At 36.8% G+C, this 26,741-nt stretch overlaps 1 protein-coding gene across 4 annotated transcripts; it reads right to left on the bottom strand.

The window, feature by feature from the left end:
• Nucleotides 1-45: 45 nt before the first annotated feature.
• Nucleotides 46-26,741, bottom strand: LOC133522107 (mitochondrial uncoupling protein 4). Of its 4 annotated transcripts, none has more exons than XM_061857319.1 (7): nt 26,458-26,741; nt 13,560-13,689; nt 10,707-10,786; nt 10,199-10,394; nt 9,402-9,578; nt 8,464-8,686; nt 46-2,129 (listed from the first exon to the last, which is right to left on the bottom strand). In XM_061857319.1, exons 2-7 carry the CDS (start codon nt 13,660-13,662, stop codon nt 1,955-1,957), a joined length of 954 nt encoding a protein of 317 aa, XP_061713303.1. In that variant the 5' UTR covers nt 13,663-13,689; nt 26,458-26,741; the 3' UTR covers nt 46-1,954. The 4 variants fall into 4 exon arrangements, with proteins under 4 accessions (XP_061713303.1, XP_061713300.1, XP_061713302.1 ...); XM_061857316.1 differs by having other exon boundaries at nt 26,462-26,737; XM_061857318.1 differs by lacking the exon at nt 26,458-26,741 and adding an exon at nt 18,312-18,421.

Raw genomic sequence — 26,741 nt, 5'->3', positions numbered from 1 at the left:
AGGCACTAGGAGGGTACGTTAGGGGAAAGACAATAGAAAAAATAATGATTTTCAACAGTTTAATAATTTATTATACCTAAATAACATCACATTTAGTAAACAGCATGCTTATATTATAAAATATACAGGAAAACAAAAAAAATGATTCATAAACAGTTAAGGCTTATAATAATGTGATATAAGTACGATTTTATGCAAAACTACTGATAATACGACTTACGTTTGTCAGAAGTTTTGCACAAACTTATTACATGTGTTTGTTACGAGTCTTCATCCATTTGAGCAGTTACATAGATTGTGTAATTTTATGCGAAGTGAAGTTTAGAGCTGAGATAAAATCAACTTAATATTAAAGACAATATTATTTTGTTCAGTTACGAATTTCAATTTATAAAAAAAATATTAACAGGGGGAGTCTGGGCGTTCTTTCCAAGATCAGTCGTCAAAGAAATGTATACTGCTTTACTAGTGAAATAATCCGAAATATGTATTCTGTTTACATATCTTTGTTGTCTGGAGCCACTCTGGGGCTGACTCTGGGCAAGAATCCTGGAATCCAACCCATACTGAATACGCTGTGGGAAAGCCGTTTCTAATGAAGACAATGAACAAGAATTAGTGTTGTAATAGTACCTACAGAACAAATAAAACATAAAATAAACTTTGGTATCAATTTAACTTACCTACTTAGTTGGAAGGGTAAACTTCCAATAACAGGCTAATGACAATGACGTTTTTAACTAACGGCATGTGTATACAATATTGATGGTTAATGTACCTAATGTTCCAGTTATTAGTGCTTTGCCCTTTATTTCACCAGATTCAACAAACTTTGGTAATACATATAGCTGACTTCAAATCGAATATTTAAAAAAATAGATAGCACCTAATACCTAATTGTCTAGTCCGCTTCATCAAAGTGTTTCAAATTCAATTCATCGTTATGTTATATGGTTCTACTTAAGTACTATGTATTACTTATCTCTATTTTACTAAGTTCGCACCTTGCGCTTAATCCTAAAGATATCTTTTATGCGTTGTTTTAGTATTGTCATTGGAGTATAATGTATATATTTTACCTATACTTAAGCAGAATATTTTACGAATAAAATCTTGATTGGTCGCAAAGACTACAAGACAACACCAAAACAAACGTAAAAAAATATCGATAGAATAGAGGTCTCACTATATCACTTAGACGTACTTCGTCTATGATTCCGCATTAAAATACCTATATCAATTAATAAAAAAACAACAAATAAATAAAATATAAAAATTGTGCTACGCAATCAAAATAGTTTAGGTTGCCTAATGTTAATTTAAATATTTTTATCGTACCGGTCTTAGCGAAATCTGTCATCTCACTTACAGCTTTAATAATAATAATATGAATCTACGTTTTATAATTCTGTACAATAGTTCAATAGTATTGAGATGACAGCTGTCATCTACACGTGGCAACAGTTAAAAACAAGAGATGGCGAAGAATGCTAGTTTCCCTAGTCATACTTTTATCTATATCTCTACTCTTGATGAAACGTCAAGAGGATTTCTATATATAGGATGCTAGCTTTTTACATTTTTGACCTGGCTTCTAGTTTAGGCTTGACTTAGGTATACGTTTTTGTGGTTCTCTCCCAAACTTCCAGTCAACTAGTAAAACTGGTATTTAAATAAAAGTAAACAAATAATTTGGACATTTCGGGTAGTTATAACATTTATCGGTTAACCAACCAAATACAAAACCGCCTGGATCTGTCACTGAACGACCTGACTAATAACCTACATTATTTGATCATGTAATTTTTTCATCTACCCTCAACTCAACTGGCTTAAGGAGCCATTTGAGGGTAGATTTTGTTTACTTTTATTTAAATATCTAAAGATACAGAGTAATATAATTGTCTTGCTTTATACTATTGACTTTAACAACTGATCTGTTCTGTAATGTTCTCTAAAATGTCTTTCCCCCTAAGGCTAGCATGATGTTTTCAAAAGCCATCCAGTTGATCAGTGCCCACGGGCCTAATCGCATCCAGAGGGGCAAGAAGCCCTTGTACAAGGACAAAATGCCTTCGTTCTTCACTGATTGCTGGAGACAATCAATCATCCCACGGTACAGGACACCCCTGGAAAAGATAGAAAATAATTAATTAGGTTATTATATCATCAATATCACCATCAGCCAAAATAAACCTACAGATAATTGGAGGACTTATAATTATTAAAATTAAAAGTTAGTGATTCCTACGCATAATTCGCTATAAGCTAACTCATAATACCTACACCTATATACAGCCTCCTGAGACCCTGCGTACAATTTCACAAATATATTCTGAACTTTTGTTGAGTAAGTAAAGGATTCAAAATATTTAAAAAAAAACTCCCTCGTGGTCGCAGGACGATAGAGGGCCGCCTAGTGAAATAGATGAAACTTTTGCTTGCTTTTGTAGGCACGGAAATATCCTAATCTCAATTTAATGCAGCTTGATCTTGGCAAGTCACTGCAAAGTATTGATTTTCACGCTCCATAGTCCACGCTCAATGTGGATACTGTAGTATACTTATAAAATGTATGTATGGAAAAAACGGGTCATACGACATTGCTTGCCCGACCGCGGTTCGACTTTGACCGCGATCGGCCGACCTCGGCCGATTCGACTCTTTAATAGTCGTTATCTTGCTATGTATAATGTGCATTTACGAAGTCAGTGCGCCTATTTATTTAAAGTTAACACGAATGACATGACAGCAACATTCTCAAAGTTCCCTAAGTATCTAAAATTAACTCAAGAGTAGCTATTCCATAATTATAGGTACGTAAGCATTAAAAATGTATAAATTGACTGTAGCTGTCGTGTTGATTTTGATGGTGATTGGCAGTTGAACTAATGAATCTGGATATTTGTAGAAAGTTTCCACTTAAGAGTCCTTATTCCTACAGACGAGCGTATTTTGTAAAATGCTTCCTTTTTCATTCAAGATTACGACGTAACTATTAGTATTTATTCAAAAACTGGTAACGTACTTAAATAATCGTTTCCTAAACTAGCGGCTCCAACAGTTCAAATTTTCATTTTCTCTTTTAAACCTCTTTTTTAATGAGTTTTTTTGGGAGTCTTTTCCAAATTTTGCAGTGAGATGTGGCGTTTCGGTTCTCAATTTTGCTTTAAACAAGAATCATTTGGTACATGAATGACTACAATTTGATTCAACATATCTCGTACGAGGGGCTGGAATGATTAACAATCGAAGATTCATTTGAAAAATCTGATAAAATACCTTCCGAGTTTTCTTCATTTTTTTGGCGAAAACAGGGTTTTATTATATTTTTTTTCCGCAAATTGTACGCATATTTTGCTTTAAAAATAATATTATAGCAAACTGTAACTTTATGTTAACCTATAAAAAAAAAATCATAACTATGGGACCTACATTGCCGTCAATTTTTTTTTTTTTAAACACGTATAAATCACGCAGCAGCGACGCCCCGCTCTCAGTCCGCGCGGAGCGCGCTTAGAGGACGGACCTGTGCTCGATTGTCAGGCATTCGTTGCGATCGTAATCAGCTACGGAGTTCCGAGAAGTGCTATATACTGCGATTAGAAAATCTTAATAAAAGTTCATTTTTTACACTATGCTTAACAGACTCTCGCTTATTGATGGATTTTCAGTGGTCCTTTTTTTTATACTACGTCGGTGGCAAACAAGCTTACGGCCCGCCTGATGGTAAGCAGTATCCGTAGCCTATGTACGCCTGCAACTCCAGAGGAGTTACATGCGCGTTGCCGACTCTAACCCCCTCCCGCCCCTCGTTGAGCTCTGGCAACCTTACTCACCGGCAGGAACACAACACTATGAGTAGGGTCTAGTGTTATTTGGCTGCGATTTTCTGAAAAACTCATTTTTACTTGAAATTACGTTAGGGTTCCTATGTAACAGTAAGCAATAAAGATATTGATATTGATGGTTTGCATTTGCATTATTATTTTTGACCCGGATGAAGTCCAAGTTCTCATGATGGAGTCAGGAGTTGGTCACCAGAACTCCTAATCTACTCATTATAATCCCATCGTGTTTGGGCTCAAAAGATTTGCCCTGACGAACACCATCGATCTAGATGAGGTCCAGGGTCTCATGATGGAGTCAGGAGTTGGTCACCAGGACTCTTTATCTACTTATCATAACGCCATCGTGTTTGGGCTCAATAGATTTGCCCTGACGAGCACCATCAATCTAGATAAAGTCCAGGGTCTCATGATGGAGTCAGGAGTTGGTCACTAGAACTCCTAATCTACTCATTATAATTCCATCGTGTTTTGGCTCAAAAGATTTGCCCTGACGAGCACCATAGATCTAGATGAGGCCCAGGGTCTCATGATGGAGTCAGGAGTTGGTCACCAGAACTCCTAATCTACTCATCATAACTCCATCGTGTTTGGGCTTAATAGATTTGCCCTGACGAACACCATCGACCTAGATGAGGTCCAGGGTCTCATGATGGAGTCAGGAGTTGGTCACCAGAACTCCTAATCTACTGATCATAACTCCATCGTGTTTGGGTTCAATAGATTTGCCCTGATGAACACCATCGATCTAGATGAGGTCCAGGGTCTCATGATGGAGTCAGGAGTTGGTCACCAGAACTCCTAAACTACTCATCATAACCTCATCGTGTTTGGGCTCAATAGATTTGCCCTGACGAGCATCATCAATCTAGATAAAGTCCAGGGTCTCATGATGGAGTCAGGAGTTGGTCACTAGAACTCCTAATCTACTCATTATAATTCCAACGTGTTTGGGCTCATGAGATTTGCCATGACGAGCACCATAGACCTAGATGAGGTCCAGGGTCTCATGATGGAGTCAGGAGTTGGTCACCAGAACTCCTAATCTACTCATCATAACTCCATCGTGTTTGGGCTCAATAGAGTTGCCCTGACGAGCACCATCAATCTAGATCAGGTCCAGGGTCTCATGATGGACTCAGGAGTTGGTCACCAGAACTCCTAGTCTATTCATCATAACTCCATCGTGTTTGGGCTCAAAAGATTTGCCCTGACGAGTACCATCGATCTAGATTAAGTCTAGGGTCTCATGATGGACTCAGGAGTTGGTCACCAGAACTCCTAATCTATTCATCATAATGGTAATTTGATGGTGCTTGTCGGGGTAAATCTATTGAGCCCAAACACGATGGAGTTATGATAAATAGATTACGAGTTCTGGTGACCAACTCCTGACTCCATCATGAGACCCTGGACTTCATCTAGATCGATGGTACTCGTCAGGGCAAATCTTTTGAGCCCAAACACGATGGAATTATAATGAGTAGATTAGGAGTTCTAGTGACCAACTCCTGACTCCATCATGAGACCCTGAATATCATCTAGATTGATGGTGCTCGTGAGGGCAAATCTATTGAGCCCAAACACGATGGAATTATAATGAGTAGATTAGGAGTTCTGGTGACCAACTCCTGACTCCATCATGAGACCCTGGACTTCATCTAGATCGATGGTACTCGTCAGGGCAAATCTTTTGAGCCCAAACACGATGGAATTATAATGAGTAGATTAGGAGTTCTAGTGACCTACTCCTGACTCCATCATGAGACCCTGGACTTCATCTAGATTGATGGTGCTCATCAGGGTAAATCTATTGAGCCGAAACTCGATGGAGTTATGATGAGTAGATTAGGAGTTCTGGGGAGTTCTGGTGACCAACTCCTGACTCCGTCATGAGACCCTGGACCTCATCTAGATCGATGGTGTTCGTCAGGGCAAATCTTTTGAGCCCAAGCACGATGGAATTATAATGAGTAGATTAGGAGTTCTGGTGACCAACTCCTGACTCCATCATAAGAACCTGGATGGACTTCATTCGGGTCATAAATAATAATACAAAACCTAACGTGATTTCAAATAACACTGAAACTCTATAGCACTAATGTGCGCAAACGATTGGCATCTTGACTAGGCAGCATGGGTGCGTAGCCACCATGCCAATCGATACGACAACGAAACACTATCTGTCTCTCTCTCGTACTAATATGCACAAACGATTGGCATCTTGGCTGGGCAGCATGGGTGCGTAGCCAACATGCCAAACGTTTACGATACGACAAGGAAACACTATCTGTCTCTCTATCGCACTAATATGCGCAATCGATTGGCTTCTTGGCTAGGTATCATGGGTGCGTAGCCAACATGCCAATCGTTTACGATACGACAACGAAACACTACTGTCTCTCTATCGCACTAATATACGCAAACGATTGGTATTTTGGCTAGGCACCAAGCAAGTGTGTGGCCAACATGCCAATCGTTTACGATACGACAACGAAACACTATCTGTCTCTCTATCGCACTAATATACTTTATTTATACCTGCAGTCATTTACTAACTTCTTCATTTTCCATTGGTGTGAAAGAGACAGAATAAAGAGCAAGGGTTATAGTACACTCTGTAGTCTGTACACTTAGTAGTAGTGTACATAAAAAAAACTACTGTGCATATAAAATAAAATAAAGAGTGCCCATATGATATCATATAACACTAAAATTAATGTTGCTTGAAATTATATTGAAAACTATCAAGATTATTCTAGTCTGCATTGAAACGCGCGTCGCGTTGCCGGCGCTCGCGTACCGAGCGCCAACGCCATCTATCGAGCGTTATTTCGTGAAATCGGAGAACGCTCCAAGGATTAAGGGCTCTTAATTACGTAAAGCTCTGCCCAAAGAGGGCTCGTAACTTAATTAAAGAAACCCATGTAATCAAATCTAGTGGACGAAGCCGTTTAAGTCCTCAGGGAATTCATAAACTTAGAACGCGCTATGTATAAGCGAACCTAGTATATACTTTTATTGTCGCTTTTTAACCGACTTCAAGATTTCAAAAGGTTATCAATTCGGTGTGTTTGTTTTTTTTTAATATTTGTTACTCCATAACTCCGTCATTTCTAAACCGATTTTGAAATTTATTTTTTTGCTTGAATCTATATATATACAGATTGGTCCCGTTTTTGTCAAAACTCAGTTCTGATGATGGGATCCATAAGGAATCGAGGGAACTCTTCAAATGTGAAAGGCATACATATAATGATTTTTGTATTTTTTTTAACAAATCAAGCATTTACATTTTAAAAAGTGACATTTGATGAAGTGGAACTGCTGATGATGATCAGAATGGAACTTTTCAACGACGCGTAGTACACGTTTGGCGATTTGTCCTCTTCGCTGTGTTTGTTAAGTCAATTAGATTTTCAAGACAATTTTTTGTCAAGTTCGAGTTCTGACGATAGGGTCCATGAGGAATCGAGGCAACTCTTCAAATGTGAAAGGCATACATATAGTGATTTTTGTATTTTCTTTAACAAATCAAGCATTTACATTTAAAAATGTGACATTTGATGAAGTGGAACTGCTGATGATGATCGGAATGGAACTCTTCAACGACGCATAGTAAACGTTTGGTGATTTTTCCTCTTTGCTGTGTTTGTTAAGCAAATTAGATTTTCAAGACAAATTTTTCTCAAGTTCGAGCTCTGACGATAGGGTCCATGAAGAATCGAGGGAACTCCTCAAATGTTAAAGGCATATATATATAGTGATCTTAGTACTTTCATCAACAAATTAAGTATTTACATTTGTAGAAGTGACATCTGATGAAGTGGAACTGCTGATGATGAATAGAACGGAACTCTTCAACGATGCATAGTTCACGTTTGGCAATTTGTTCTCTTTGCATGTTTGTCAAGCAGTTAGGTTTTCAAGGCACATTTTTATATTTTTATCCTATTTAGTTTTTTTAATAATTAGCACCAGATAATTATGTCATGCATGGTGTGAAATAATTTATCTTAAATACAGTGGAATACCCTATTGGGGGTATCTTACCATTCAACCATAGGGCAAATCTGAAATGTGTCAAGGTGGGTGCAGTGACAAAAAAAAAACTTGTTACCTCCTTTTCTACATACCTAATAGGCGTAGGACGCTGTTTTTTTTTAAATTTAATTGTATGAAATCAACAATAATCGTTCTTTCACTGGTCTCCCTTATTGAAGTCGGTTTTTTTTTCTTAAAAATTATTACTAATCGTATTTATTGTATGGGATATACTTTTACAATCGTTTACAAGTTGTTTATTATAATAGATAATAACATCAGTGTTAAAAATTGAAGTGGATTGAAGTATTGTTTGAACTACCCTTTTCAGGAAATCAATGTAGGATTTACGACTATAGTTTTAGAACAATTCTCATTTATTATCACGTGTGCACATGTATATTCTTATACATATATTATGTATACAGTAGCACAACAACTCATGAGTTAGATTAGAATTACCTAGCGAAGTGTTAGTGTTGGTACATCGGGAAGGCTGAAAGCCTTGTCGTGGCCCTCGTGTATAAACATTTGAAGACCCGTGATCTAGTGCAGCATCGTATGTTCTTACCTCCCATCCGGACCAACGGGCTGATTCATCAGGCGGGTCTTCATGACATCTGCCGGAGTGCCTACAACGGCAGCCACGAATCCGGCCGCGAACGCCGCCCCGGCGTGCACCACCGCGTTGTCTGCCATGCCGAATTCCCGCATCAGGAATTGTTTGCTATAGTCGTAGGCTGCTAGGTCACCCATGTTGACAAGCGCTGCACGTTGAACGTTTGGTACGGCTCCTGGACATAGATACACAGATGAAACAGTTTCATGAGAGACGGCGGATATTAAGTGATGTGATTTACCCCATATACAAAAGTAGGTACCTACCTAATACACTATTATATATTTTGTGCTAATACGTACTCGTAATAAGGTACTTTTGAATACAGGGTAACTCAAGAGGTAATTCAACCATAAATCTTCCCCCCATTTCACCCCCTTAAATGATTGTTTCCAGGATAAAAGTATCCAATGTCCTTTCCTGGGACTTAAAACTATCTCTATTTAACTACATCCCTAATTTCTAAATCGGTTCAGCGGTTTAAGCTTGAAGAGACAATAGACAGCCAGAGGTACAATCGCTTTAATTATATTGTACCTATATTATATTCATATTTATTTCGTAAATGCATGATACATTACACGTCAACACATTATAAATATAAGATTAACACTTAATACATTTTCGATCATTATTATTATTATTTGTATTGTTGTACTAACACTCTATGGATACATTGTTTGTCAGAAATTTAATTTAATTAATATAATAAATAATTAAAAATACATTAATTATACGATATCAGATTATTAACAAGAATAATATTAATAGATATAAGAATTAAAGGAAAATAAAATTCAATTAAATGTCACTGAATTCTCGGATGTCATAAAATGCATTTTAATATTAGATATAGTAAATTTATATATTAGATATAGTAAAAAAATTACCTCTCCAGAAGCCCAATATTCCGCTCTCCCTATAGAGCAGCTTGTACGTCTGCCAGCAGCCAGTATACCTCGGTGGCTTGCCTTGCAGAACCCTCCGACCCTCGGCTTGCATCTGCACCTTCACTAAATCCGTGGGCGACGCCACGAGCTGCGCCAGCGCGCCTGCCGCCAGTCCGCCTTCGCTTCAACAACACACTCGTTTAAACAAACAAGACGTAATAAGGCATGCAATGAGTTTTTATACAGTTTTAAGGTTTATAGTGTAGTTTTCAGTGAAAATCTATCTAGGTACATTGGTATATAACCAAAGTCCATGTGTAAATTTTAGATTTGAACATCTGTAAAAAATACCATGCATGTTTGTAAATTTTGACATGCAGGTACCTACATCAAGCATTGTGACTTATTCAATATGGTTGAGGTAATTGGTCCTATAAATAAACTCTGTATAAAAATCAACAGTGACGTAAGATTTAAAATAATAGTTTCATATAAATTAAGTAGACAAGTACATAATAAAATGTTGCTGCTTGCTGTATTATGATCATGCAAATGTGATTCTCAATTCGCGTCAATTGTTTTCGAACACAATGCTCTTCCTTGTTCTCCGGAATCCAGTGTTCGTTGCTCAACAACGAAACGACAAAACTTACCGGCTTTATTTATAGTCCATTCAAATGACGCAAAAAAATACAGAACTCCACCAAAGAAGAACCAGTTTAAAACCAGAACTCTACAGTCGAATTTGTGCTTTACCATTAAAAAAATAAAATACGATATGGAAAATCTAAACTCACCCAAAGACGCGGTTTTCAGAGACGTTTTTCCATCTTCATCCTTGAATCTGTTTCTGAATTCTTCGTAAAAGATGAGACGGCTGCCCGAGTATATGATGTGTCGTTGGAACATGGGCATCAGGCCGCTCCATAGTTTTAGAACGCCTTCTTGTTTTGCGATGCCAACTGCTGTTTTTATCATGCCATGGTTTTCGATCTACGAAATAAAACGTTTTGTTACGGGATGCTTAATGCTTATAAACCTAAAAATGCCATAATGCGGTGAAATACAATTTAATAGCTTATTAATGTGGATTCAATTATAACTAGCCCGCGACGTTGTCTGCGTAGATGATGATGATGATGACGGTTGATAAAATATCCTATGTCCTTCCCCGGGGCTCAAATTGTCTCTATACCAAATTTCAACTAAATCAGTTCAGCGGTTCAATTAATCATGAATAGGGCCTTACAGACAGACAGAATCACCTTCGCATAAAATTTATAATAATAAAGGATGGATTAATACCTTATATCCGGCTTTGTTAGCGGCTGCGACTTCGGACTGAATTTGCAGCCGCGTCTTCGTCAAGTCGAAGGGGTAGGTAGCTGTAAAAGACAATGATAAACGACACTTTTATATGTGTTATTTAATTTTAAATATTTTCTAAAATATGGAAGTAAATCGAAAACAGTTAACTGCAGCAGCAAACAGAATATGTCATTTTTAAATTAATGAACGGAATTCTAGCACTAGTGGTCACTGAGCTAAGCCGGGGACGGACAGACAGACAGTCTGATGAGACGGATACACAACAAGTTTTCCAACGTTTATAAAGACCACATCTTTTACTGCAATTGAGCTCTACTAATTCATCGGAAGTTCAACATCATCATGCTTTATCGTTATGCATTATTATTCATAGATAACATATGACTGATATGACGTTAGCGACATCGTCGTCTCTTGGAAACCGAACTTACCAATAATAAAATAATTAGACCGCGAGCCAGGAGCATATTTCGTCAGTCATCGACTCCCGGCTGATACTTTGTCAGATGATAGTTTAGATGCTGTTTTAAATAAATAAAAAACCGTTAGCTGATTTTATCGCGGTGGAAAGTCCGTCAGCTGTAAAATGAACATGTAAAAATACGCGCCTTACCACTATATGTCCGTAAAGTATGCGTAATGTGTAAATTGCGTAGGTAATTCGTTTATGGCGTTTCAGGCGTTTCACCTGATGAAATGCTACATGCAAAGTTTCATGATTTGTTATTACTATCATAAAAAGGTAAAGCGCTTATTTTTCACATGTTCATGCGACCAGCTGACGTTCTTACCACCGCAATATAACCGGCTTACGATTGTTTTAAGTAACAATAGCATCTGAAGTATCCTCTGATAAAGTATGAAACTGGAGACGATGACAATATTTTTTTACGTGTTTCGATGGCTGCCATTCCTCAACCCACCAACGGAGCGGCAGCTGACGTCCACGAGGGATCATCATGCATAGCCGTACAGTTACTATACGAGTTTTCACCCGGGAGGCGATTGGTCATGAAAATCTGTTCCTGGCTCGCGGTCCAAAACTGATTAACGAATATGCCGTTGAGATTTATGTGAATGTCAACTCTATTAGAGAAGTATTAAGGTCGCATTTATGTAAGGCGATTAAATTAAATAAGGGGTTGTAAAGGCAAGGCAATCGTACGTACGTAGAGGAATAGAACCCACCGACGGCACTCGACGGGGCGTTTCTTGCATGTTTAATAGGGGATGGGGCATGAAGGTAACTAATAGGATTTTGAGCTTGATATTCTTGATAGCAACGAGTAAACGAGTAAACATTCTATTATTATATACTTATTAAACCTCTAGTGCATAAAAAGCCATTTATGGCACTTACAATATTCAACTCTATTGATTTTTTATGACATGCACTTACGTCACGAACTCACTAATTGGAAACCTTACATCTGATCGTATAATCATCGGAAAAATATGGGTCTTAGATCCCAGAGCCGCCAGACCTTACTTATTTTCTCATAGATAAAATGTATGGGATAATGTAGTGTTAGGTACTATAATTACTATGTCATTTTAATGTCTGCATACTGCTATATCGGCCCGACGACGGCCATTTTTGTCTGGTACCAGGTGCTTACTTATAAATAATACTAACTTTTCTTAAATTCTCATGGCTGATTTTATAAGTATATATTATATTTTAGAAAATATTGTTAGAAATTGATAATTAACATTGCCAGACCATTTCCGCAACTTTTACCAGACGCTTTAAAGCTGCCAAAAAAATATTGTACCTAACTTTACTCATATTCTCGTCCCCTTAGGGGTCCAATATTTCAAAATCGCTTCTTATATCTCGTATATATTTATAAACGTATCCTGATGTGCAAAGTTCAACTTTCTAGCTTTTGTATTTTCGGCTGACTATATCATAATCACCATCGTACTCATACTCATAGCGAATGTGGATCTGAGGATGGTTGGGCCCCTCCAATAGGTCTGGCTGCTTACAAAATGTTTTGTTATAATCCTTGAGTATCATATACATATAAAGATCAAGGGTGAGAATATAAGTAAAATTACAATATTATAGTGACAGCTAACTTTTTTTTCTTTTTCCTAAATGGCTTTTACTCCTCGCCAATTTTAGCAAGGTGGATTCTGCCAATGTCGAGGTGTAGACGACAGCTAACGTTACCGCCGGCGGAAATGGTTTGGCAATGTTGATGATCAATTTTTAACAATTTATTCTAAAACATACATTAAAATCAGCCATAAGAATTTAAGAAAGGTTATTGTTAATAAATATGCTTTCCGACAATTTATATTCCAAATGACATACAAATGTTCAGACATAAAACTTATTATAGAATATTATAGAAGATGACAATCATTTGCACTACGACAACGAATTGTCTCTCTATCGCACTAATATGGAAGAGTGATAGAGAGACAGAAAGCGTTTCATCTTGGCTAGGCCCCCTGGCATTGATCGCTGAGTGGCCTGTTATACAGGAGTTACAGGACAATGTGTGGAGTGTTCGACTGTTGACGTACCTTCGGCGAACCAGGCCGCGTAGCCAACGTTATAATCGTTAACGCTCCGTAGCGTAGCGTAGTCATCTCTCTCTATCACTCTTCCAAATTAGTGCGACTGTGACAGTTGCGTTTCGTCCGCCACGGAGCGTGAACGATATGCACGTTGGCTACGCGGGCAGGTCCCAAGAACAGCGATCGCTTAGCGTAAACTCACCAAGTCGGGTCAGTGTTCCGTAGAACCAACATGACATGCTATATGGCCTATAGCTATAGCTTACAGGATAATATTGTGGAGTGTTAGACTGTTACCTCCTTCGGCGGCCCAGGCTCCGAGTACGGCGACCGCGTAGCGCAGGCTCACCGAGTCGGTGGCCTGCGACGCGGGGTGATCAGCGTTGCGTAGAACCGGCATGGCAACTCGATGTCACGTCGCCCATACCTGCCGACAAAATAAAATTAAAGTCAATAATAAAACCTTACACTTATGCGACGTTAATTAGGTAAATACTAATTACCACACAATTGACATACTCGTATATTATTTTAAAGCACAAAAATGTAAGGTCTTTCGATTTAGAGAATAGCGAATGTAACGGATGACGAATGAATATATATATATATATATATATATATATATATATATATAGGTACATATCGATGGCTGCGTGACTCAACCTCGTACCTATATGAAATAATTATATTCACTTTAAGAGAACACGTAAAAACTATTATTTTTTTTGTTTTATTGTATTGAACAAGTTAAATGTTTTTTAATAATTAGATAACTAATTCAACGCTATGATATATTCCAAATTGACAATAGCTAATTTATAAGTATTTAATTAATATATGACGATTATATGTCTATACGAGTTTGTGTTATACATTTAAGATAGGTACTTTGACATGTTATACGTGTTTCTGCCAAGAGATCAATTTACTGTATTTTGTTGAAATAAACGACTACCGATCGCTTACATTTCATATATACTTTATTTATTTATTTATTTATTTTTTTGGAGATCCAACAGCTGTGACATTAACATAGAAAAATATAGTAGATACAGGAAGCCAATTATAGGAACTCACAGGTAGTGACATAATACTGAACTAAGATTACGCACTATTGCAACCACATATATACTTACTTCATAAAACTCATAAATAAAACATAAAATTATATAATTTCCTTCCATCTACATTAAAGGACTCGAAAACTGACTCTTTTTTTTTATCTTAAATTATTACTTATTCAACACGCATGCTACTCAATTGATGACTTCATGTGTATAACCTTAACCAAAGATCATTGACCCAACACCGTGAAACGAAATATTATTATTTTTTTCTATTACTGATTTGTTTTATTGAATCTATAATTATTAGTTGTAAAATTGTATTTTATTTTGACTTGGAAGATGTACCTTTATTTTACTAATAAAATTCTGTATTCTGTATTAACTTGTAAGGTTTATATATTTTTTAATATAGGTAATGTAACAACGATGATGATGAACAAAACAAACTGGTCTTCTCTTCAAACTAATACTGCGATGATAAAAATTAAATGTTTTTCTACATATTATTATTCTCTTTATTCATTGCATATCTTAGATTAGGTTTTTTTATAATATGAATATAAAAGTAAAATATAAAAACACTTACAAAACAATACAAAATACATATAAACACATTATAAAAAACCTAACCTAGGGTGCCGCCAGCAGCGGGGCAAGGCCCAAGCTGCCGGTGGTCAGAGCTGCAGAGAGAGGAACCGACGTACTATACGCGTCGTGTCCAAGATCACCGCCTTCTGCATCTGACCCTTGATCCAACCACCTAGCGAGAGTCTCTCAAGGTGTTGGTCGAGACTCTTCGCTATACTCTTCGCCAGTATTATTATAATATTTAGCTTGATTCGTGGTTCAGTGTCAAAGGTCCTAACAAATTCTAAAGAAACAAGCCAATAGCCAGATGGCGGATTTGCAGTGTCTGCCGCCCTAGGCCCCAGGCCCTGTAATAAGTACTAGCCGCCCCTTTCTCAGCGCACCCATCATACAGGTAGACTGCCGAGTGCCGCCCCTAATTATCTCGCCGCTCTAGGCCCAGGCCTACTTGGCCTTAGGGTAAATCCGCCACTGCCAATAGCCAGTATTATTGTTAAGAGTGGCCAATAATTAACTATAGCAGTCATTCTACCTCACATCACATAACGACCATACAGACAATGAGATGCCAATGCACTTAATAATTACTAGAACTAAATTGATCTAGATTGTAGAAAAGAAAGTGAAAGAAACTACTTACTTGGCTAAGAAGGATGGGAGACGGGAGAGAGCCTACATAGGTAGCCTCCGAGCTCCGTACCCAGACCACTGAACTAGGTACGTTAGTACTTATCGGCTATTCGCTTTCGATTGAAGAATAACCGGCGGTCGATATCCGCATGTTATGTAAACTAAACGACCTCGGCAACTACATACATTATATGACAGCTACCATTCCAAGTCTCCGTTGTTTCAGTGGCCTTCTAGCTGTAATTTACGGAACGCTAAAACTGACAATGTTATTGTTGGCTTTTACAATAAGACGTTTCCTCAATTGACACTAATTAAATCACTATACCATATTACTTTAGCACTATGTAGGTATCTGTTTTTAGGGTTCCGTAGTCAACTAGGAACCCTTATAGTTTCACCATGTCCGTCTGTCTGTCTGTCTGTCTGTCTGTCCGAGGCTTTGCTCCGTGGTCGTTAGTGCTAGAAAGCTGAAATTCGGCATGGATAAATAAAACAATAAAGCCGACAAAGTCGTACAATAAAATCTAAAAATTTAATTTTTTTGAGGGTACCTCCCCTACACGTAAAGTGGGGGTGAATTTTTTTTTTTGCTTCAACCCTACAGTGTGGGGTATCGTTGGAAAGGTCTTCTCTATGTTAATATTATGTCACTCCTTTTAACATATGTAGCTTGACTGTAGTATTAATCGAAGGAGTAAAATAAAAAAAAAATAAAAAAAAACGTGATATCAAAACAAACACTTGCGTGTAATAAATATTTCATATTACATTATATTGATAAACTTAGTGCCTTATTTGTTAAAGATTACACAGATCCGGTCACAAAATAATAAAAGTATTATTTTACTACTTTTTCGGCATGCCAAATTGCAGTTTTCTAGGGAGCAAAACCTCGGACGGACGGTCAGATAGACGAATATGGCGTTAGTTGACTACAGAACCCTAAAGAGGGAGGGGGAGGTTTTTCCCCAGCAGGGGGTCATAATGGGCTCCCAATAATAATAGTTACGCATCTCCAAACGCATTACGGCCGACGCAGACGGTTCCCTAACCTAGTACCAGAAGTGCCAGGACATTTCCTGGCACTCCTGGCCCAAGGATTTTTCATAGTAAAATTTATTCAGTTCCAATTACCTCGTGGATCTCTGGAGGTTAAGTTTTGAAATTGATAGTGTTTGTTTCAGGTCTGTCGGCCCATATATTTTAGTATACACAGCACTTAAATTTTATATTTGTCGAGTACATATCTTATACCTTTAAACGAGCAATTCTTGTATATACCTATATATATATTTCTGTGATCTCGGAAACGGCTCTAACGATTTCGCTGAAATTTGGTATATGTGGGTTTTTGGGGGTATACAATCAATCTAGATTAGTCTTATGTTTGGGAAAACGCGTGTTTTCGAGTTTTCATGCGTTTTTCTTTAAACGCAGAATATGGTCGCTAATTTCGTGTTGCCGGCCACTGTCCGTCTGGTCCAGCGGGATAAGTTAAGACGCGGACTGCTAAATGAGTGTTACGGGTTCGAATCTTGCCCGGTGACTAAACTTTTTTTTATATGTTCAAGTTTATATATAATTTTTAAATTTTTATTGTTTTATACAAGTTTAGTTTAGTAAAAAATGTAGTTAGGATTATCACCTATACACCACCATATTACAATAAATAGTTATAAGTTATAACCGAGCAAAGCTCGGTCGCCCAGGTACTACATTATAAAATAAATAAATTAAATTACATACTTACATTAAAATTATAAAACATCCTGTATAAGCTTGTTTTAAACAAGCTAGCAAGCTAAGTATTCCTATTCCATCGGTCCAATAAGTATTTACGTCTCACATTTTGCTTAATGAGAGAGTGAGACGCAATGCACATTGAACAAAGAAATTGGTCAGTTGGAACACCACCCTTAGACCTTAGACAACAAATTTAATATTAGAAAAAAAACTACGAACTAAATCGGATGTTAAGAGTAAGAGGGTAGTTTTCTATAAAACTCCATTTCGGGAAAACGGTTTCTTTCTACTGACTAAATCTTAACAAATCATGAAATCACTTTGATTTTGATGTCGATCGCTTCAGCATTATATATTCTAGGTTTATAGGTTTCACTTTTCTTGATTTTATTTTTTGTTAAATTGCAAAAAAAGAAAGGAAAACTATAAACCTAGTTAGGGTTCCGTAGCCAAATGGCAAAAAACGGAACCCTTATAGATTCGTCATGTCCGTCTGTCTGTCCGATTATGTCACAGCCACTTTTTTTTTCATTGTGTCAATAACATACTAAAAAATCATGGAGAATGGAAAATATTTAGAATCGATCACGTGGTATACTTCCCTCTTAAAGTATCATATACGTGCCTACCTATAAGGGCCGGTATAGGAGGACTACAACCCGACTGCAGCTTGTATGGGAACTGCACGCCAACGTTGCAGTTGGCGTGCAGTCAGCGTGCAGTTCCAATACAAATTGCAGTCGGTTGCAGTGCGTCTGTAACGGCCCTAACCTGAACATTATTATGGCTCCTCTACACGATGGCCCAGCCCTGGACCAGCGAGATGGCCATTCGACGTTCGACGGTTAACACTCTGAACACTTAAGCAATTAATTGACTTTATCAAAATTAAGGAAAATATTCCACTTTTTGCTCAATATCCTTAATCATAGAGCCCATTTCGTCAACGTTTACATACATACAAGCAATAGGTACAAGCCGACGTTTTGTATATTTAAAAAAATGAATATAAATATACCTTGGTCGACCAGAGATTGAGATCACCACTCGTTGCGATAGCGACGCCGCTACTGATAGCGAAGTGCGCTAAACTTGTAACACGCTAATTTTATGTGTCACGCTTTTATACATAATATTATACACATTATATTGTGTGAGTGACATCGGTGAGTAGTAATTGAGTGCGTTCGAAATCGAGCAATGTCCGAGGTGTTATGGTGAGCTGGCTTTGTGAGCTGTAGAGCTCGTAACTTGTAAAAAACCGAATGCATGACAAAAAATACAGATAATAATCGAACCTGATCACAAAATTTTACGAGAATCAGTGAAGAAATGCAACCTACAGAGGAAAACAGTCGGACAGACATAAGAAACCATTTATGCCCAAGCTGAAAAGGAGTAATACAATGTAATTTTAAGGCTTCTAAAAAATCTAACCTAATTTGCAAACAACAAATAATAGATATTAGATATTATATGTACTTACATGCCTTCTGAACAAAGACAAAAAAAAGCGGCCAAGTGCGAGTCGGACTCACCCATGAAGGGTTCATTATTTATGACGTATTAAAAAAAACTACTTACTAGATCTCGTTCAAACCAATTTTCGGTGGAAGTTTGCACAGTAAAAATATATGATATACATATATCATATATATTTTTTAGTTTTATCATTCTGTTATTTTAGAAGTTACAGGGGGGGACACATTTTATCACTTTGGAAGTGTCTCTCGCGCAAACAATTCAGTTTAAAAAAAAACGATATTAGAAACCTCAATATCATTTTTGAAGAATACCTATAGATACCCCACAAGTATGGGTTTGATGAAAAAAAATTTTAGAGTTTCAGTTCCAAGTATGAGGAACCCCCCAAATTTATTGTTTTTTTTTTTTTTTTTTGAGTAAAAATCTTAATACGGTTCATAGAATACATCTACTTACCAAGTTTGAACAGTATAGTTCTTATAGTTTCGGAAAAAAGTGGCTGTGACATAAACGGACAGACAGACGGACATGACGAATCTATGAGGGTTCCGTTTTTTGCCATTTGCGTACGGAACCCTAAAAACGGCACACACGTTATGGAGAGCGTAAAATAATATATACCTACAATAATTATAAATCAATGCCTACAATATAATTTACAGTACATATGTTGCTACTTTACCGCACTAGTGCGAAAATTAGCATATTACGTTACTGTGTCGAACATTTAAAGGGCCATATGTACTGTAACTACTGTAAAACGTTATACGATACACATGTGAATAGGTAATTCGCAACTCGTGTCGACTTAAAACATATGGCCCTTTAAATGTTCGACACAGTAACGTAATATGCAAATTTTCGCACTAGTGCTATAAAGTAGCACCATATGTACTGTAAATAACTATTATTTAATGTCTATATAAACAAACATTTCATACATAGTAAACATTTCAGTACGCATTGTGAATTGTAACAGAGCTGAATTACCTTAATTCTCCATTTACCCAACTATACACGCTTACTCATTGTGCTACTAATGAGGAAGTCCTTTACTAACTGGTTGCTTGGACTGTGGACCGTGCAGGGGTTAAATTGAGCATAATCAACGAACGAGAGTGCATGCACTACGCCAGTGGTTCCACAAACCGCGGCTCGCGATATTTTTAAAGGTATTTTAACCCTTTGTTCGCTGGAGATGTCCACAGACGCACAGGAGTAATATTTATGTACCTTATGCATCCGATCAGGTTTATTATGGTATAAAGGTGTGTACTATGTAGCGTGGCGTTGAAAGGATTAAGTAGTGGTGGCTTACATGAAAATGAGCTTTTAAATCGACCAAATTCATATTGGTGATTCTGTCGTCATTGCAATTGAGGACTTTTACAAGTTTAAATGCGGCCGGATCTTTTACTTAAAAGTTTGTCGACATGCATTATGGAGCAGCAGCAAAGATGTGTCCCAAGTTGAATGTAAGACCTTCGTTCCCTCGGTTCATAACATCGTATACTGACTTTGTTTTGTGTGTTATGTTATCTGATTAGAACAAGGTAAAGTGCCGTCATTCCAGCCACCCCCCTAATACCAGCCACCTGCATTAATCGATGAATAACTTTTAATACGTCCAAAAATAGACGGAATTTTTTACCAGAAAATGAACACGCTTACCTACATCATGCACAGTGGGCCGTAATGATACATTTGAGGACATCGTGTTTTTTTTCACTTGTTAGTTTTGACTTTCTATAGTTCGTTTTTTTTACATTAAATTATGTAGCTTAAGAAAATATTCTGACAATGAATAAATTAAAATTATTTATACTAAATGGGACAATATTTTGCTAATGGTCATTGCATTGGGTTTTTTTTTTTTATGAAGGTAGGTACTTTTGTAGTTTTGACGATCTTGTTACATAAAGACTGTCCTCGATAAAAAGTGGTCGTGCATAGGTTTCTTTTTCTTTCTTTCACTAATTATACATCTTATATGTTACCATTATTACCGACATATTCTTAACTAAAAGCGGCCAAGTGCGATTCGGTCTCGCCCATGAAGGGTTCCGTACCATTTATGACGTATTAAAAAAACTAATTACTAGATTTCGTTCAAACCAATTTTCGGTGGAAGTTTGCATGGTAATGTATGTCATATATTTTTTTAAGATTTTTCATTCTGTTATTTTAGAAGTTACAGGGGGGGGGGGGGGGACACATTTTACCACTTTGGAAGTGTCTCTCGGGCAAACTATTCAGTTTAGAAAAAAATATTAGAAACCTAAATATCATTTTTGAAGACCTATCCATAGATACCCCACACGTATGGGTTTGATGAATTTTTTTTTTAATTTTATAACGTATTAAAAAAACTACTTACTAGATCTCGTCCAAACCAATTTTCGGTGGAAGGTTGCATAGTACTATATTTATTACAGTACATATATTTTTTTTAGATTTTTCATTCTGTTATTTTAGAAGTTACAGGGACACATTTTTCCACTTTGGAAGTGTCACTCGCGCAAACTATTCAGTTTACAAAAAAATTATATCACAAACCTAAATATCATTTTCGAAGACGTACCCATAGATACCCCACACGTATGGGATTGATGAAAAAAATTTGTTTTTTAAATTTTATGACGTATTAAAAAAAACTACTTACTAGATCTCGTTCAAACCAATTTTCGGTGGAAGTTTGCATGGTAATGTACATCATTTATTTTTTCAGGTTTATCATTCTCTTATTTTAGAAGTTACGGGGGGGGGGGGGGGACACACATTTTACCACTTTGGAAGTGTCTCTCGCGCAAACTATTCAGTTTAGAAAAAAATGATATTAGAAACCTCAATATCATTTTTGAAGACCTATCCATAGATACCCAACATGTATGGGTTTGATAAAAAAAGAATTTATGAGTTTCAGTTCTAAGTATGGGGAACCCCCAAAATTTATTGTTTTTTTTTTATTTTTGTGTAAAAATCTTAATGCGGTTCATAGAATACATCCACTTACCAACTTTGAACAGTATAACTCTTATAGTTTCGGAAAAAAGTGGTTGTGACATAAACGGACAGACATGACGAATCTAATTCTCCCCTTAGCCTGTATGTACATTTTAAAGGCGTGCCTATTTACTAAAAGCCACCCAGGATATTTTAAAAAGCGAGAAGACATGTTTGCAAGAGAGCTACGAGCCCAGTATAAAAATATGATATACCAGCCAGCATGTAAAAGCGATATCTATAGGAAAAATGCGTATAACATGTGTATTGTTTTGTATAATAAGCTCCCTCATGAATTGAGAATGTTGCGTGGAAATGAATTTAGGATAAAACTGACTAAATGGCTACAAGACAATTGCTTAAAATACTGTTAAGGACTATTTAAATTTCAAATTGTAATTTTTAATTTTTCATTATCATATTATGACATAACTTTGACATACCTACGAATCTATTTTAGTTTAGCTTAGTATTTCTATTTTAATCTCATTTATTTTTATTTGCATTATGTCATTGTTTTTATTAGGATTATTAAAATTTTATGCATGTACCTGATGTACTCTACTAGTAAATGTAAATTATAAACATTTTGCATGTTGGCTTTATGTCGACTGAATACTGATGCTAAAACTGATTTAAGACCTTATTGTAACGTATTCTGGCAAATAAACATTTCTAATTCTAATTCTATAAGAGTTCCGTCTTTTGCCATTTAGCTACGGAACCCTAAAAATGATTACGGGAAAATGCTGTTTTATTCTACATGATAACAACCAATCTGTTTCCCTGTTTCTTGTCCGTTGCTGCTTACTTCAGAACCACTGCGGCTGGTATTAGGGCATGCGACGCGGTGGCTGGATTTAAAAAGTGGTTGATAATAGAGCATTTCATCCTCTCTTCAGAAAATAAATTATAAAAAATAAACGGCTCTATTTATGGTGATTTTAGTTGAATTATAGGATTGCTAATTACATATTACATTACAAAAACACCACTTTAAGTACTTGGTACGACAGATAACGACACTATTAGCGATTAAAGTAGTAGGAAGCTGATATTAGGGCTTTAGGGCACTTTACCCAATATTGTTTCTCTACGTTCCTAGTAGGAACTTCCTATCTGTCTACGTAGGTTTATATGAGAAAGTTATAGTTACAGTTATAGTTAGAATGTCATAGTTAGAAATGGCAATATTTATTACTAAATTGTATTTTTATGGCCTCTACAAACGTAGTCACCAATAATCGTGTGCAATTTGCGAGTCAATGTGGCCAATTCCATCATAGGGACTATTCCGTCCACGAGCGTATATTTCTTTTATTTTTAACCGTAGGCAAAAAACCCTTCTACTTTTGATTGCTGAAACTAAAAGCAATCGCTGCTTTATCGATGAAAATATCAATTGTGTGCATTGTTCGAAAAAACGCGCATAATGCTATTGAATTCGTTGCTTTTAGATTCAGACCAAGATAAGTTGGCACTGGCAGCGATCTTGATAGCCCAGAAACTACTAGTGTTATTTCAAACGTCACATTCCTATTAAATTATGACGTTTAGGCTGGGCTGTCCAAATCGCTGGCAGCTAAGCTTGCTTTGATTCAGCTGCTTAGCCGGCCATTATCTAAAACCGCATGCAATTTGTTACATTACAATGTTGAGTACTTAGAAACCTAAAGTAAGTTACTTAAAGCCCGATTCATAACCTGATATCGTCGGGATATTGCAATACCGCGTAACAACTAACAAAATATGCAGAGGGTCCAACTTTCTTGTACGTTGTTTGAATTTCGAACTCTTTCGACTTAGTCAGTTACGCGGTATTGCTCTATCCCCGACGATATATATGTCTTGTACTGACTCTTCTTTGTCGCTCCGTCCGTAGTTCAGAGGACCTACCGCGAACCACGTTCGACGTGTTGCCTCTCTGTCGCACTTGTAAATTCGCATCGCACGTAAGTGTAACAGAGAGGCAACACGTCGAACGTGGTTCGCGGTAAGCCCTCAGTACTCGACCCGTAAACGGTCACCAACTACGGCAACTACTTTACTATAAGTCTACCACTTATCTCAGGCGGTTGATAAAAAATTAGCGCAGTGATTTTCTAGTAAAAGGTAACTGTCTTTTCGAACTAAATGAAACTAGTTGATATATCCGGCAAACCGTCTCACTATGTCGCTCGCCATAAGGACGCCTTGACAGGTTATTCGTATAAAGATACAAGCAAATCTCGTCCTTATGGCAAGCGATAGTTAAGTCAACTAATAGTTAAGTTAAGCACTTAACCTCAGCTGGTGTCCATCACGTCTGTGTGTGGCAAGATCTATTTCACGATTCATTTCACGCGATTCATTGCCTTTTGGCATTAAGTCCGCCATTTGGACATTTTTCTTTGCTTGTGCAATAAAGTTTAAATAAATAAATTCATGACTAAGTAGTAATGTTGGGTTCCTTTCCTAGACAGTTGACATTGTCACGTATTTTTATTGAATTGGTTCGAAACATAGATTGTGATGATATGGCATATGGACCCACTATGGAATTCTTTACAAAACGCAACTTTAAAACGCAAGTTTGTTCTGAATATTCTTCATATTTAAAAGCCGATCGCCAGGTCCATTAAAATACAAATACCTAATGCTCGAAGATACAGGTGACTATTTATCTGATACACATTTATTAACCGGTTTTTATTTTATTTTAATGTGAATCATTATTTTATCAATATTGGTAATGTAACACTGTACAGGGCGCTAGCATCGCCCGCATGCTATTTACTTACTTATTGGAAAATAATAAAGCCCGACCGGTATGATCATTGCCAAGAGGGCGCTGTTATTCTCATGTATAGGGTGACAGTTCAGTTTAGTATGAAAAATGTAGTTCCAATCAAATTCCGCAATATGGCGCGTGATCATATATTACTGGTCAGGCTTTAGATTAATTCGATATGGGCATACATCACTTATTAAGGACAATCTAATTAATCTAACCTAACCTTCAACTTGGCATTGTACATTTTTATTTCTTTATTCTCTCATAGAACTCATTGCCCTATTTTTCTATCAACACCTCTCCAAATCTGTTTCTATTCTACTCTGAGACATTTTAAATCCTATGAGAAATACACGTATAACGTGCTCGGAAATTAGCAGATTTTTCTCGTGCTCGCTATTGACTTTGGCACTAAGAAATAAGTGTGTATTTCAGAGCAGTGTAGGCACAAAGGCCATCCAGTAACAGACTTGGAGCTGTGCCATTTTAGGTTGAAAATGTTGAAATGCAAAGACGCTCCGAATGTTGTTTACTCGGAATTCCAGTTACTTGCGTAGAAAAAAGATCTAATACAAAGTCAAAAGCGATATTTAACCCGAGATTATAGGTAGGTATATTGCTTTAGATAAATTTTTAGGTATGCCTTTAGATTAATCTTACAGTTAGTACAGATGAGTCTTACAAAACATATAATTCAGATAGGTAACAAAATAACAGTGTACCTACACCTACTCTATAAGTAATCCTTAAAGCTACGTTACAACAAAATAAAAAATAAAGGTATGTAAGATAAAAATAACATTTTTAAGAAACACCCCCATAATGGTAATTGGTCCCTCGTCCATTATGACAATTTTGTAATCCTGTAAGAAATATTTTTTATTTACTTATTGGCAACATCGGGCAGGGTGCTAAATTTTGGCGTTTTAAAAATTTCTGCTTTTTCGCGAAAAGATATTTTCCATATTAAGAAGGTATTTTTAAAATGGGGTTTAAGAGTTAGGTAAATAGGTATGTCTAAAATAATTTGTTCGTCACACACCACTTGCATTTTCATACCAAACCTAAGTTCGATTGTGGCAAGTATTGAGGTTGCTTAGTATATAAGAGGGGAAGTAGCTGACGACTTGTCAGGCCTTAGACGTGGTCAATGGCATGATTGGCATGAAGATAATAAAGATCAATGTCATGAGTGTCATTACAACACATACCTATTATGATAAAGGTATGTCGACCTTCGCCATTGTCTGATTGCTAAAATACGCCTAATAACTACTTGTTTGAACTTTCTAATATGTACCTACGTGTCTATAATGGTCTATCCTCTTAAGTGTAACTGTAATGAAGAGTAATAAATGTAAACTCACTAAGCAGTACATTGTTCTCTAACTGCACTAGTTTAATAAATTACCTTAATACCCAAATATTGTTCTTGATGGTACTTTAAGTAGTTAAACGAGGTTTTTCTGAATCCACCAACTAATTTCAGCAGTTAATAACGTTTGTTGACTCGCTATCAACTTGACGTAGCCAATAGCCCAATAGGTAGATAGGTATTTAAATACGTTATGCAACTGATGTGTAACTGGGGATTGTTTTATTTAGGTAGTTGACATACTTTATACAAGATAGGTATAAATCTATCAGAAGATATTGAACTAAACTTATTACGAATTGAAGTAAACAGGTAGATAAATAAGATTCAATAACAATACATAAAAAAAAATGTTACACAACATTTACGGAACCAATAACAACGGACGTATTTTCTGTTTATTGATACGACAGCCATCGTGCCTACTTGAAACATAACTCAGCATGTGGCTAATGATAACAACGCAATGAAAATATACTCATTCACCACAAAACCCTGTAATTTCCTAATCGATACTAGAAGATATACCTACATAAAGCTCGGCAACCAGCTGAGAAATCCTTTATCAGCATTCAAAACACAATGAATTTTCATCACCTGATATCTAAGTGTAAACATTGAACTGATTACATCAATGAAAGTAGCACTAGGAGAAAGGGATAGAGTTACGTTTGTGACCAGGAAGGAAAGAGAAACACTTGGCCTAAATCCGCGGGGAACCCAGCCGCGGCGCGAAAGAGCGCGAAGGCAAGCAAAGAGCGTGGCGTCCGGCTCACATCGCTACCGACTTGTGACTAATTCGTGATTTCATT

Source organism: Cydia pomonella, chromosome 10, assembly GCF_033807575.1.
Source record: "Cydia pomonella isolate Wapato2018A chromosome 10, ilCydPomo1, whole genome shotgun sequence".
NCBI lineage: Eukaryota > Metazoa > Arthropoda > Insecta > Lepidoptera > Tortricidae > Cydia > Cydia pomonella.
The sequence above is the reverse complement of the archived record's forward strand: the minus strand, read 5'-3'. Positions and strand labels throughout refer to the sequence as shown.

Bases quoted from the DNA above. Each gene is read 5' to 3' on its own strand.
- LOC133522107 (XM_061857319.1), bottom strand. From the start codon at position 13,662: ATGCCGGTTCTACGCAACGCTGATCACCCCGCGTCGCAGGCCACCGAC. The intron at 10,787-13,559 runs GTAACAGTCTAA...TGTCTTTTACAG, and splicing joins AGCCTGGGCCGCCGAAGGAG to CTACCTACCCCTTCGACTTG. The intron at 9,579-10,198 runs GTGAGTTTAGAT...GTTGAAGCGAAG, and splicing joins TCTGAAAACCGCGTCTTTGG to GCGGACTGGCGGCAGGCGCG.